Source organism: Stegostoma tigrinum, chromosome 23 (genome assembly GCF_030684315.1).
Source record: "Stegostoma tigrinum isolate sSteTig4 chromosome 23, sSteTig4.hap1, whole genome shotgun sequence".
NCBI classification, from domain to species: domain Eukaryota; kingdom Metazoa; phylum Chordata; class Chondrichthyes; order Orectolobiformes; family Stegostomatidae; genus Stegostoma; species Stegostoma tigrinum.
In genome coordinates this window covers 46115736-46128582 of record NC_081376.1, presented here as the reverse complement: position 1 = coordinate 46128582, position 12847 = coordinate 46115736, and the positions used below count along the sequence as shown (strand labels likewise).

The following is a 12847-nucleotide window of genomic DNA, read 5'->3' as shown; positions in this document are numbered from 1 at the left end:
TTGTAGGATAGTAATTAGGCTTATAAACTAAGAACTATTTGTTGTCAAGTGCACCGGTTATTTTTATTGTCTAATGCATAATTTTTCATTTTAACTAATGCTATCAATGATGTTAAGGTAAGAAACAATGACTTCAAAATTATAGTCCAAGTTAAACACGACTTAAAAATGTGAAACAAACCATTGAGTGCTTGCCTTAGAATTTCCAGCAAGCTTAAACATCATGTTTTTGCTCGCTGTGGTCTGTAAATAATAGATAATGGGATAATCTAATTGATTAATCACATGATTCATTAAAATAAAAGCACTGCAGATGTTGGACATCTGAAATAAAAACATAAAATACCGGAAAAACTCAGCAAGATTGGGGCCATCTATGGAGAGAGAAACATTTCTGTTCTCAGCCACTGCAGTGTTCCACTGAACTGCAACGCAAGCTGGAAGGGTCTAGGCCCAAAACGTCAGCTTTTGTGCTCCTGAGATGCTGCTTGGCCTGCTGTGTTCATCCAGCCTCACATTTTATTATCTTGGAATCTCCAGCATCTGCAGTTCCCATTATCTCTGATACTATTTTAACCTCACTGCGAAGCCTCTTCCAGGGATGCCTAACCTGAAGAAGTTACCCTCCTCCCTCCGGACCAACCTCAGGGAATCTCTGTCCCATTGCAACTCTCTTGTAATCTCTTCGGCCTTGAAACTGCTCGACCATGTCCTGAAGCAAACCAGGTACCACAGCCACATCACCTTCCTCAGCACCTGCCTACGGAACCAGATCATCCCCAAGGGACTACAGTCCACATTTCAGCCTTCCCAATTTGGCCCCAACCGTGACCACCTCTACACCCAGAACATTCAGACCCTTCAGAAGCGGTTCTCCCTGCGAGTCCTGAAACAGACACTCGCAGCCATGCGCCGGCACCTCCAGGCACTGCAATCCAGCCTGCCCCAGCTCAGAGCCTCCCTCTCCCAGACCTGCAAAGGACCCCTGCTGTTTTTTATCCTCCGCAGGATCCACAGACTGAACACCCAGTTCCACTCAGCTTTACTGGACACCAAAAATCGTAAGTACAACAAACACACTGGCCCCTGCCACCCACAAGAGGATTCCTGCGCCTCCCAAATCCCGACTCTGTCCCTGCCCCTCCCCCACCATGCACCCGCCGCCATTGACCATGAGGACACGGCCGAAGACCCCACCGATGACGTCACATCCGCCTCCGCCGGCCACAGAACTTCTGGAACCGCTGCTGCAGTCACCACCTCCACGTCCAGGTACTACAGCCCACACACCACCCTCACCTCAGCTGCTGCCGCCCACCCCGATCCTCCAACCACCGACGCAACCCCGCCCACGGCCGACGCCGACGCAACCCCGCCCACGGCCGACGCAACCCCGCCCACGGCCGACGCAACCCCGCCCACGGCCGACGCAACCCCGCCCACGGCCGACGACCTCATCGCTCCGCCCACAACCTCCACAGCCTGCAACCCCAGAGGAGACAGCCACACTGAGCCCTGCTGCACCTTCACCATCCCCCCAGACCTCCCACTGACTGAGGACGAACGGTCAGCCCTTAGCAAGGGGCTCACCTTTGTCCCCCTACAACCACACATCAACGAATACCAGTCACGGTTGGACATAGAGCAGTTTTTCCGCCGTCTTCGCCTCCATGCCTACTTCTTCAACCGGGAACCCAACCCTCCTTCCACTGACCCCTTCACCCGCTTCCAACACAAGTCCTCCTCCTGGACACCACCCCCAGGCCTCCTACCCTCCCTCGACCTCTTCATCTCCAACTGCCGTCGAGACATTAACCGCCTCAACCTCTCCACCCCTCTCACCCACTCCAACCTCTCCCCTGCAGAACGGGCAGCCCTCCGCTCCCTCCGCTCCAACCCCAACCTCACCATAAAACCCGCAGACAAGGGTGGCGCAGTGTTAGTATAGCGCACTGACCTCTACATCGCCGAGGCCAGACGCCAACTCTCCGACACCACCTCCTACCGCCTCCTCGATCATGACCCCACACCCGAGCACCAAACCATCATCTCCAACACCATTCACGACCTCATCACCTCAGGGGACCTCCCACCCACAGCCTCCAACCTCATTGTTCCCCAACCCCGCACGGCCCGTTTCTATCTCCTTCCCAAAATCCACAAACCTGCCTGCCCTGGTCGACCCATCGTCTCAGCCTGCTCCTGCCCCACCGAACTCAGCTCTGATGAAGGGTCTAGGCCCGAAACGTCAGATTTTGTGCTCCTGAGATGCTGCTTGGCCTGCTGTGTTCATCCAGCCTCACATTTTATTATCCTGGAGAAACACAACCTCATTTTCCTCTTAGACATTTTTTATCCTTCAGAACTCAGCATTGATTTCAGACCATGAACTCTGTGCTCCATTTTGATTACAACTCCCACCCTCCCGGTGTCTGTCTTGTACGGAAACAAAAACAGAAATTGCTGGAAAAATTCAGCATGTCTGGCAACACCTGTGAAGAGGAATCAGAACTAAGCTTTCAAGGTCAAGTGATCCTTCCTCAGAACTGATGGTAGCTAGGAAGAAGTTGGTTGTATGCGTAAGATAGGGTGGGAGAAGTGGGTAAATAATAAATCCAGAACCTACATTATTTGAAAAATATCTGCAAAACAAAGTTTTTAAAATGTAAACTATAATTTCATGAAAACAAATTGTGAAGGGAGAGTTAATTTAGGCTATGTGGATTACTGTACTTTGACACATGCTTTGAGAGACTATAAAATAGCTTCCATGGGTGGAGATAGAGCCCAAAGAGAGAGAAAAACAGTTGGACAAACAAAGGAGTGGCTAATGGCCAGCCTCGGAGAATAAGTAACTACTAATGGGGAGATTTAATGGCTAACAATAGGTTGTGTGTAATAGCAGACCATGTGATAATATGGCCTGGTGTGTGGGGATTGGGGTAAGGACATGGGAGAAGGTACCTCATGCCCTAAAATAGTTTAACTCAATATTGAGTCAGGGAGGCTGTAGAGTTCCCAGGGTCACCGGACCCAAAACGTGAACTCTGTTTTCTCCTTCACAGATGCTGCCAGACCTGCTGAGCTTTTCCAGCAACTTTGTTTTTGTCCTTTTCTGTCCTTGGGCTCTATCTTCACCTATCATGTACTCATTACCCTCTCCCTATCTTCTGCATAAAAATCAACTTTTTCCTAGCTACCATTGGTTCTGAAGAAGGGTCACTGGACCCGAACCATTAACACTAATTTCTCTCCACAGATGCTGCCAGATATGCTAAGCTTTTCCAGCAACTTCTGCTTTTGTTTCTGATTTCCAGCATCTGCGGTTCTTTTGGTTTTCTTGATTTTATGTGTTCGCACTCAGCAGAGCTGACTCATTTTCAGTTATTAACACTGACTCTTCATCTACATCTCTTTGTGCTAATCTCACTCCCTTGGCCCAGTTTCACCACTTGGTCTTCCTGATAACTTTCCAACAGCATACAAAACCCATTCATTTTCCAGCCTCCAGCAGTTCTGAATAAGTCATAACAAATTCCAACTGCTCATTCTGTTTTTCTCTCCGTACAGATGCTACCAGGCTTGTGGAGTATCTCCAACATTTTCTTTCCATTCATGAATTAGTCGAGCCTCACTGTTTGTTTGTTAGCACATGTGGGAACATAAATAACAAGAATGAGAATCATTTTTTTAATGTGTGTGGAAGCTATTTTATAGTCTCTCAAAGCATCAGTATCAAAGTACAGTAATCCATGTAGCCTAAATTAACTCTACCTTCGCAATTTGTTCTTTCGTGAAATTATGGTTTATATTTTAAAAACTTTGTTTTGCAGAATTTTTTTCAAATGATGTAAGTTCTAGATTGAGCAAGAACTGCACATGCTGGAGTCGGACACAACACAGTGTGGAGCTGGACGTGCACAGCAGGCCAGGCAGCTGCACAGGTGCAGGAATGTTGATGTTTTGGGTCTGCTCCCTTCTTCAAAAATGAGGAGGGGGAAAGGAGCCCTATTTATTTCTGAGCTCCCTTCCCTCTCCCCATTTCTGAAGAAGGGTCCCAACTTGAAACGTCAACGTTCCTGCTCCTGTGATGCTGCCTGGCCTGCTGTGTTCCTTCAGCTCCACATTGTGTTGTCTCTAGGCTCTGGACTTGCTGTGTGTCCTAATAGAAACTTAGTATAAAATTCTGTTCTGTCACTCCAAAAGTATTTGGCAGCCAAGCACTTTGGTTAATGTTTTCCAACTAGGAATTTTTTACTGATAAAGCTTTATCAATTGAGAAATTTCCCATACAAAATTGAAATAACTGAAAAAGACCAGAATGCAATCTATTGATGATATATTATCCTTGAGAAAACTCCAATAATAAATGATGTGGGGGAAAAGTTCTGGTGACAACAGATAAATAAAAGGGATTGAGTTAATGTTTCATTCATTAACAGAACTAGGAAAATCTGCTAAACCAAAAAGATGGAAATTGAATAGAATTGTGTGCATATGTCAATGCATTTATAGTCCTTCTAGACAGAAATAATAGCACTGTTTTAAGACTTTCTCTAATAAGTCTGTTTGATAGTAGCACTCAGCATAAAAATTTGTGGCATCAAGTAACATGCCAGAGATTTGAACACAAAGTCTAAGTGGAAATACAGGCAATGTTTTATTGTTTTTTTTTCTGCACCATCAAGCATAACGTGCTTCAGATGAGCTATTAAACTTTCTGCCCTCCCATGTAGAAGATCTCAGGATATTTGAAGAGCAGGGGAGATTTTCCTGGATTTTTTGACCAATATTTATCTATATCTCTGAACAGGTTGATAAAAGTGTATTTTTAAAATCCCGTAACCAATGATTAGAACTGATTATCTGGCTGTCATCAGATTTCTGTTTATGGGACTCCCACCATACACAAACAAATTCCTATTTACAACAGTGACTACATCTCAGGTCCTTTAAGCTGCTGTAAAATTCTTTGGGATTTACTCAGGATGAGGAAAATTCTATGTCAATATCTTTGTTTTCATAAGTTTGTCAGTAAAACTCCTGTGCTTGCACTACCTTAAGAATATGCCAAAAAAAGCCAGTCTTCTGTGGTCTGAGTGGTGCTGTTTGGTTTTAGTGATGGGTGCAGAGCTTCCCCATTGGGAGGAGAAGTAATTTTGCATTGAGTATTTGAATATTTTGTTTTAGTCCAAAATCACAGGCTGCCATGACTTTTGGTTCTACCATTGTGTTCACTGCACTTGTGATGCCAAGGTGTACAAGGCTAATAGCCAAGTGCTGGAAAATAGAATTAGAATAGTTAGGTGGCTGTTTTTGGCAGTTACCTTTACGGCAATATCTGAATTGTTAATTAGTTTGGCTTCTAATGGGACACAGAGGAAACAGTTCTAAGTGACTTGCCTGCAGCAGCAACAAACTTTATTGAGGTCATCTTCAAATCAGTCTTATTAACAGTTTTACCCACAGTTTAAAATTACTTGCCTTATCATCTTAGAACAATTGTATAATCAAAACATTCACTGCAAAAGAACGTTGATTACATTTGAACTGAAACCAGTTCTCCTCTGGTTGCAAAGATATTGCATGGACAATGTACAGTTGATGACTGATGTACAATAACAGCACTAAAGCGGTATAAATTTATTTCTTAATTCATAAATTAATTAAATGTTACATTCAGAAAAAGAAATGAAGTAAAATAAGTTGAGGAAGAGAAACAATATTCAGCCTTAATCTGCATAATTTTCCTTTCTCATCTTTCAATTATCAGAAGATTTATAAAATAGAAAGATAGATTATTGGTAGACTGGTAATGTTTTGCATTGGGTACTGACTATTTCTGTCTTGAAGCACTGGAAAATTCTGTAGTTTTGTAAATTCAAAGTAAGACAAAGTAATGATTGCTAATGCAAAATCCCCACACTAAATTTAGCTGTAACTAATTCTGTAAATGGAGCAAATACTTCCTTTAAAAATCCATTTAACGGTTGTTAGTTCTCACAGAATGTCTGTACAAGACTTAATTTTAAGAATGACTTAAATACCTAAGATTTTTCTCCTATAATTAGTCATCGGCTGGTTTGCACATTATCTCATCCTTGGATGTCAATAAGGAAACTTAAACTACTCATGACTCAAAATTAAGTAACAATTAATAGTATCTTTGTTGTTGAGTTCTAACCTTCAGGTAAGTAATTAAAAATTAGCCTCAAATGTTTATAGAGTACTAATTTGGCTTATGTTGCCTGCTGATCATTAACTGAATTGATTTATAACTTTAAAATTTGTCAAATACAAGTGAACTATTGATTTCACAGTTCACCATCATCTTCCTGGATCCCAATGCTCAATCCAGCAAATTGGCCTCTGGTTGAGAGCTTCAAAAGTTTTTTTTTCAGCTGGTCACAGAAAGGAGTTCTGAAGAAATATATAGACATTAGGATAGATATTTCAAATCAACCTGTTCAGACATGTTATGTCACAGATCTGGAGCAGGTAGGACTTGCATGCAAACTTTGTGTTCTTGGGTTCAAGTCTAGAAAGCAATTAAGAGGGAAAATATCACGTGGCCTTATTGCAAGGGTGGACAAAGAACTCCTGCTATAATTGTGTAGAATTTTGGGTTTCTCCACCTTAAGTACCATGCAGTTTTGCTGCTCTTATTTAAGAAAGGATATACTTTCTTTGGGGTTGATAAAGCAGAGGTTTACCAAATTGTTTCCTAGGATGAGAAGGTTGTCCAGGAGGAAAAACTCATTAAACTGGGCTTTTGCTCTGGAGTTTAGAAGAACAAAAGGTACTCATTGAAACATACAGAACTCTGAAGGGGTTTCACAGAGCAGGTGTCGAGGGTTGTTTCCCCTGGCTGAGATATCTCGGCAAATGAGCACAGTGTCAGGATGATGGGTTGATTACGAAGAAGGGAGCAGAGAAATTTATTTGCTAAGTGTTGTAAATCTATGAAATTCTCTGCCTTGGAGAGAAGGTTACAGATACCCTATTGTTGAATATATTCAAGACTGAGATTTTTGGGGCCTCAAAATCGAATGGTGGAATGGGGTGGGGAGGAGACAGGAAAGAGGTGTTGAGGCAGAAGATCATATACACTCTAAGCAGGTTTGAGGATTTTTACGTGACCAGGATTGAATGAAAAGAGGGCAACAACACCACAGGGTTATTTCTAGTGGCAGAAAAAACGTAATCTCCCATGGAAAATGGTTCGCTTTACATTTAGTTCTGTTAAGTTGTCTCATTTCTTTAAACGATCAAGGAGTTCCCTTCCAGCCCTGCATGATGTCACCTTAAAGCCTATGTATATAATAAGTGGTGCATTGATAAAGATGTCAGATTACTCGTTCCTCGTCCTGCAGATTTCCACTTGCTCAGAGCCTGTATTTTAATCACTCACCCAATTTTAAATTCATCTTAGTACACTGCCAGCTCTGCAGGTTTGCCATACCATTTTTTTCAAAAGGTCCTGCGATGCTGAAGTTTGGGCATTGATGTTTGACTACATGATAATTAACTAGGCTTCCCTAATTTCATTTTAGATACGATAGTATACTTGCTGGTTTCTAAAATATCTGTGCCACTGCTGTATTTGTTTTGTCCTAAGGTTCTATCAGTAGGTATACCCCATTAGCTGCATTATTTACTTAGCTGGATTTTGAACAAGATCCATAAATTCAGTATTAAAGTAATTTTATTCACTACCTTGAAATAACCCTACTGGAATTTTCAATTATCATCATCATATCATAGAATCCCTACAGTGTGGAAACAAACCCTCTGGCCCAACAAGTCCACGCTGACCCACACAGCATCCCACCCAGACCCATCCCCCTATAACCCGCCTAATCTACACCTGGACACTGAGCAATTTAGCATGGCCAATCCACCTAGCCTGCACATCTTTGGACGGTGGGAGGAAACTGAAGCACCCGGCAGAAACCCACACAGACACGGGGAGAATGTGCAAACTTCGAACGGTCACCCAAGGGTGGAATCGAACCTGGGTCCCTGACACTATGAGGCAGCAGTACTAACCACTGTGCCACCATGCCACCCTTGTAACTTGGATTAATGATCTCGAGCATCCTACTTGGTAGCAAAAGGAATTTAAATTTAATTAAATAAATCTGGAACAAATAGCTATCGGACTGTCATAAACACTTATCTGGTCCCCTTTCGGTAAAGAGATAGGATTCCTTCCCTAATGTGGCCTACCAGTCAGATACAGGACCATGTTCAAAAATCTCCACAAATTGAATTAATTAACCTTGACATGAACTCCACCGTAAATGGCTTCTTCTCAAAGAGTGTGGCTGCATACTTGCTGTGTTAAGAACAAATCAATTCTCCAATCACCAGAAAAAATATTTAAGAAACTCTTATCTCAGTGAAAGCATTCTATTGCTCATTCTGTGTTGAAAAAGCTATTTAGTTAAACACGGGTTTTCATTATAATATTAACATCAATTTCGTGGTTTGTTCTTCAAAACTGATAAGAACAATGCGTCAATTAAAACATCACAAAAGCTCTAATCATTTTTGCTATTTCTTCCACCCCCCACCCCCAAGACACTTTGGAACAGCAATGACAGGAAACAGAAGTCCTTCAAATAAGTTTTCTTTTGATACCGTGGAGATTAATCTATTGCATCCACCAAATGGATTTATTTCTAAATCATCTGTAGTAGCTACAAATGCATGTGTTCTGAATGGGACTGTTAAGTGATAATTATCAATCAATGCCAAGAGTAGATGTGTAAGCTAAAGATATTTTATGTTGTAAGTTTTTGAAGATACTTTGTTCTGAAAGTACAGTGCCTTTCTCACCTTTTGAGGTCAGGTTTATTAAAATGTCAACATACAATTTCAATGTATATTACATTAATTTACATGAGTACTATTGTGATCTAACAACATTTTAACATATGCAGCCAGAATCCAGCCATTGTCAAGTATCCTTGGGGACGGACCACGGATTTTGGCACCTAGTTACTCTGTCAGATTACAGGCTGACTAATCATCCAGTCTGAGCACAGTACACAGAATCAAAGATTTAGCTTAATCGACTCACATTTGGGCAAAGGTGAAATTTGTAATCATTATTAACACAATTATTTCCACGTCATACTAGCAGAGGTTCATTTGATGGAACTGTTTTGACTTGAGGTCTTGAAATTTTATTAAACAGTATTTAGCACTAACACTTGAAGAAAACTCCAAATGGTACTAACAATTTTCTAAAAGGATATTGTCAGTTTGGAAACAAAAAAGTCATTACAGTCCAATTGAGTAATTTGTCTTTTATTGGTAGAGGTTAAAGGAGACCAGAGTCTTCCTTTGGGGGCTCAAATTAGTTCATGAGGAATTGAAGAAATTTGTGATTTTTCGTCAGAGACTCAGCAGCAATATCAAAAATTACTGGTGACAGAGTTGAAATGTAGACTTAAATGTGAAGACAATACAGGTATCACGACCTTTTTGTCTCAGCACATAGTTATAAAATCTAGCAAGAAGTATAGGAGTAACATTCTGTAGTGTATTTTGGGGAGTAAAAAAAGAGAATTGAAGTCCTGCTCGCTGAATCAAATGCTTGGTGTGGTGATTATATCAGCGTTTCCCGAACGGGCATAATGACTTGGCAGCCCCGCGTTCAACTTGCTTTTTCCTTCACTGGTGCCCCTGACTATACACTGGGTAATGGTCAAATGAGGGAAGTAATTCTATATTTAACTCCCCTTCCCATCATGATCAAACATGTCTTTCTCCACTGGCAGTGCAACAAGTATAAAAAGACTCTTTATTACAAATCTTTATGTCCATCATTCATTTCCATTTGTCACTTAAACAGAAATCTAAAATCAGAGCTTCACTGAGAACAGGAGTAGAGCCAAGATAGCAAAGAACTATCTTGCAGTTCAGAGATTATTAATGAAAACTGAAAATATGCAGTCAGTAAATTCAGCATCAGCTTTGGTTTCCTCCATTGACTTAAATTGACCAAATGCACTCAGCAGATTGCAGAAAATGTTTTGGTACATTAGGTAGTTGTTTCTACACCAGATTGATGACTGGCACAGTATTCTTGGATTCCTGTCAATGAAAAAAAAAATTCCTATATTACAAATATAATCACAAAAATTTCAGTCAAGTACAAGTAGGATCATGGAATCTCATGAAAGAGCATCCCACCCATTCCCAGCGCACCCTATCCCCATAACCCTGCATTTCCCATGGTTAATTCCCCTAGCTTACACATCCCTCGACGTTATGGGACAATTTAGCATAGCAAATCCACCTAACCCGCACATCTCTGGAATATGGGAGGAAGCCACGCAGACATGGGGAGAATGTGCAAATTCCATACAGTCATCTAAAGATGGAATCGAACCTGGACTCTTTGGCATTGTGAGGCAGCACTGATAACCACTGAGTCACCATGGCTTGAGAAAGTAATTATATTTTCCATATTTGTGAGGAATGTACTGCAGTGTTCAGGACAGTTTCAAGGTTTAAAGTTTAATACCTGCTCAGGGGTTTCCCATGCCTTGCCTGTGATTTTTCCAGCACGTGCTAGAAATTGGTGAGGAACCTTGTTCAAAAGCCTAATATCTAGGCTTAAATACTAAAATCATTTTGTCTCTTCACTTCAGGAAAGGCCATTGTTGGATTTGCTGTAAACATTTAATTCTAACCCTACTTGCAGCACTGATTATTCTTTTAAATGAACATCCAGGAGGGATTTTAACCCAGTCAAAACTTGCACACAGCTCCCTTCCATTCTTGGATAGTGGGAACTGCCGATGCTGGAGAATCCTGGACAGCAAGTTGTAGAGCTGGATGAACACACCAGGCCAAGCAGCATCAGAAGAGCAGGAAAGCTGATGCTCTTCTGAAATCTGGTCTGCTGTGTTCATCCAGCTGTACAACCTTGTTGTCTCCGTTCCATTCTTGGTCCTTTTTGAAGAGATTTCTGTATAAAAAGCATTGCTGGACAAATGCCAGGTAAGACACCAGGATAAAACATGATTGCTTGACTAGTTGTTACAGCTTTTCCAATGGCAATTGGATCACTCACTTAAAACTCAAAGAGCTGTGGATGTTTCTGCCACTTCAACACATCACCCTGTTTCCTGGCCAACATCTCTGTCTCAGGATTGATGTGGTGCTCCAGCGAAGCTCAGTGTAAACTACAGGAATAGCATCTCATTTTATGCTTGGGGATCCTGCAACTGGACGCAGTGTCGAGTTCGATACCTTTAGGGCTTGAACTCCCCTAGATCCTAGATCCTAGCTCCTGCTCCCACCCCCACAAGCCAGGCCTTGTAGTCACAGACTGCTATTACACACAACCCATTGTTAGTCATTAACAACTATTCACCCTTCTAGTTGGATCATTTTCTACCCCTTTGCCTGTCCAACTGTTCTTCTCTCTCTCTTTGGGCTCTATCCCCACCCACTGTTTACTCCTTACACCGTTCCCCCGCCCCCACCACCACCCTAACCTCCACATATAAGTCAACATATTCCTAGATACAAGCAGAGGCTTGGGAACCGCTTTGCGGAACACCTACGCTCAGTTCGCAATGAACAACTACACCTCCCAGTCGCAAACTATTTCAACTTACCGCACCCCCCCCCAACCCCCGTCCCCAACCACTCCTCGGACGACATGTCCGTCCTGGGCCTCCTGCATTGCCACGATGACACCACCCAAAAGATGCAGAAACAGCATCTCATATTTTGCTTGGGAACCCTGCAGCCCGAGGGTATCAATGTGGACTTCACAAGCTTCAAAATCTCCTCTCCCAACCACATCCCAAAACCAGCCCAGCTAGTCCCCGCCTCCCTAATCTGTCCTTCCTCTCACCTCAAGCCCTGCCCCTCTCTCCTACCCACTAACCTCCTTGACCTGTCCGTCCTCCCTGGACTGACCTATCCTAACTCCCCACCTACATTCACCTTCAGTGGCTCTAACCACCGTCCCCCCCCAACCTCCATCTTTGACCTGTGTTTCCTCTCAACTATCTTCTCCTTTATCCATCTTCTATCCGCCTCACCCTGTCTCCCTATTTATTTCAGAATCCCCTTCCACTACCCCATTTCTGAAGAAGGGTCTCAAACCAAAACATCAAATTTTCCTGCTCCTCTGATGCTGCTTGGCCTGCTGTGTTCATCCAGCTTCACACCGTGTCATCTCAGATTCTCCAGCATCGGCAGTTCCTACTATCTCTAACAATATTACTAGATACTATCAGTTCTGAATGAGGGTCACCAGACCTAAAACATTAACTTCTAATTTCTCTTCACTGTTTCCAGATCACTCACTTGTTACTTTGATAAACATTACAATATAAAACCAATATTTAGCCACCATTCACACTGCTTTTAGAAAAGGCCATGTCAAAAATCAGCTTGGAGGTAAAATCTAAATTGAACCTGATCCATTAAAGTGATATAACTTGCATGCAGCTGATGCATTCTAAGAGCAAATATATTACATAATTTTGCTTTCTCAAGCCTTGTATGTTTGTAGAGGTAGTCTAAAAGTGAGCATTACTTACGATGAATGATATCCTTGTAAGCAATAGATGCAGAAGAACCTGGAATTTCTGTCAAAAATGACTTGCCTTCATCACAACTCTTTCCTTTAAGAAAAATTAAAAGTTGTTAATTAAATCAAAAAATTCACTAAGCATAAACTTCACTCATGAAAAGTTAGACGAAGATATTCACAGAAGAATTTCACTGCTTCAAGTTTTAAAAAAATAGTCATTATGAATTGTGACAGTATAACAAACAGATGCTAGTTCATTTACATTACAGTGTTTAATAC

At 42.0% G+C, this 12847-nt stretch overlaps 2 protein-coding genes across 5 annotated transcripts in view; one reads left to right on the top strand and one right to left on the bottom strand.

The window, feature by feature from the left end:
- The window catches only part of LOC125462092 (Golgi apparatus membrane protein TVP23 homolog A-like), a 74470-nt gene that overhangs the window by 38894 nt on the left and 22729 nt on the right, over positions 1–12847 (top strand). Inside the window, exon 7 of one of the 4 annotated variants that reach the window (XM_048551610.2) lies at positions 8584–10853. The exons of 2 other annotated variants lie outside the window; for them this stretch is intronic. In XM_048551610.2, coding sequence (XP_048407567.1) covers positions 8584–8628 — 45 coding nt within the window. In that variant the 3' untranslated portion in view covers positions 8629–10853. Of the gene's footprint in view, positions 1–8583; positions 10854–12847 lie in introns of those variants that run through there. One more of the 4 variants, XM_048551611.2, reaches the window with a different exon arrangement.
- nubp1 (nucleotide binding protein 1 (MinD homolog, E. coli)) overlaps positions 8834–12847 on the bottom strand; it is a 75848-nt gene continuing 71834 nt past the window's right edge. Inside the window, exons 10-11 of the mRNA XM_059654134.1 lie at positions 12576–12659; positions 8834–10104 (exon numbers count right to left, since the gene is read on the bottom strand). Of these exons, the coding sequence (XP_059510117.1) occupies positions 10052–10104; positions 12576–12659 (137 nt within the window). The 3' untranslated portion in view covers positions 8834–10051. The remainder of the gene's footprint in view (positions 10105–12575; positions 12660–12847) is intronic.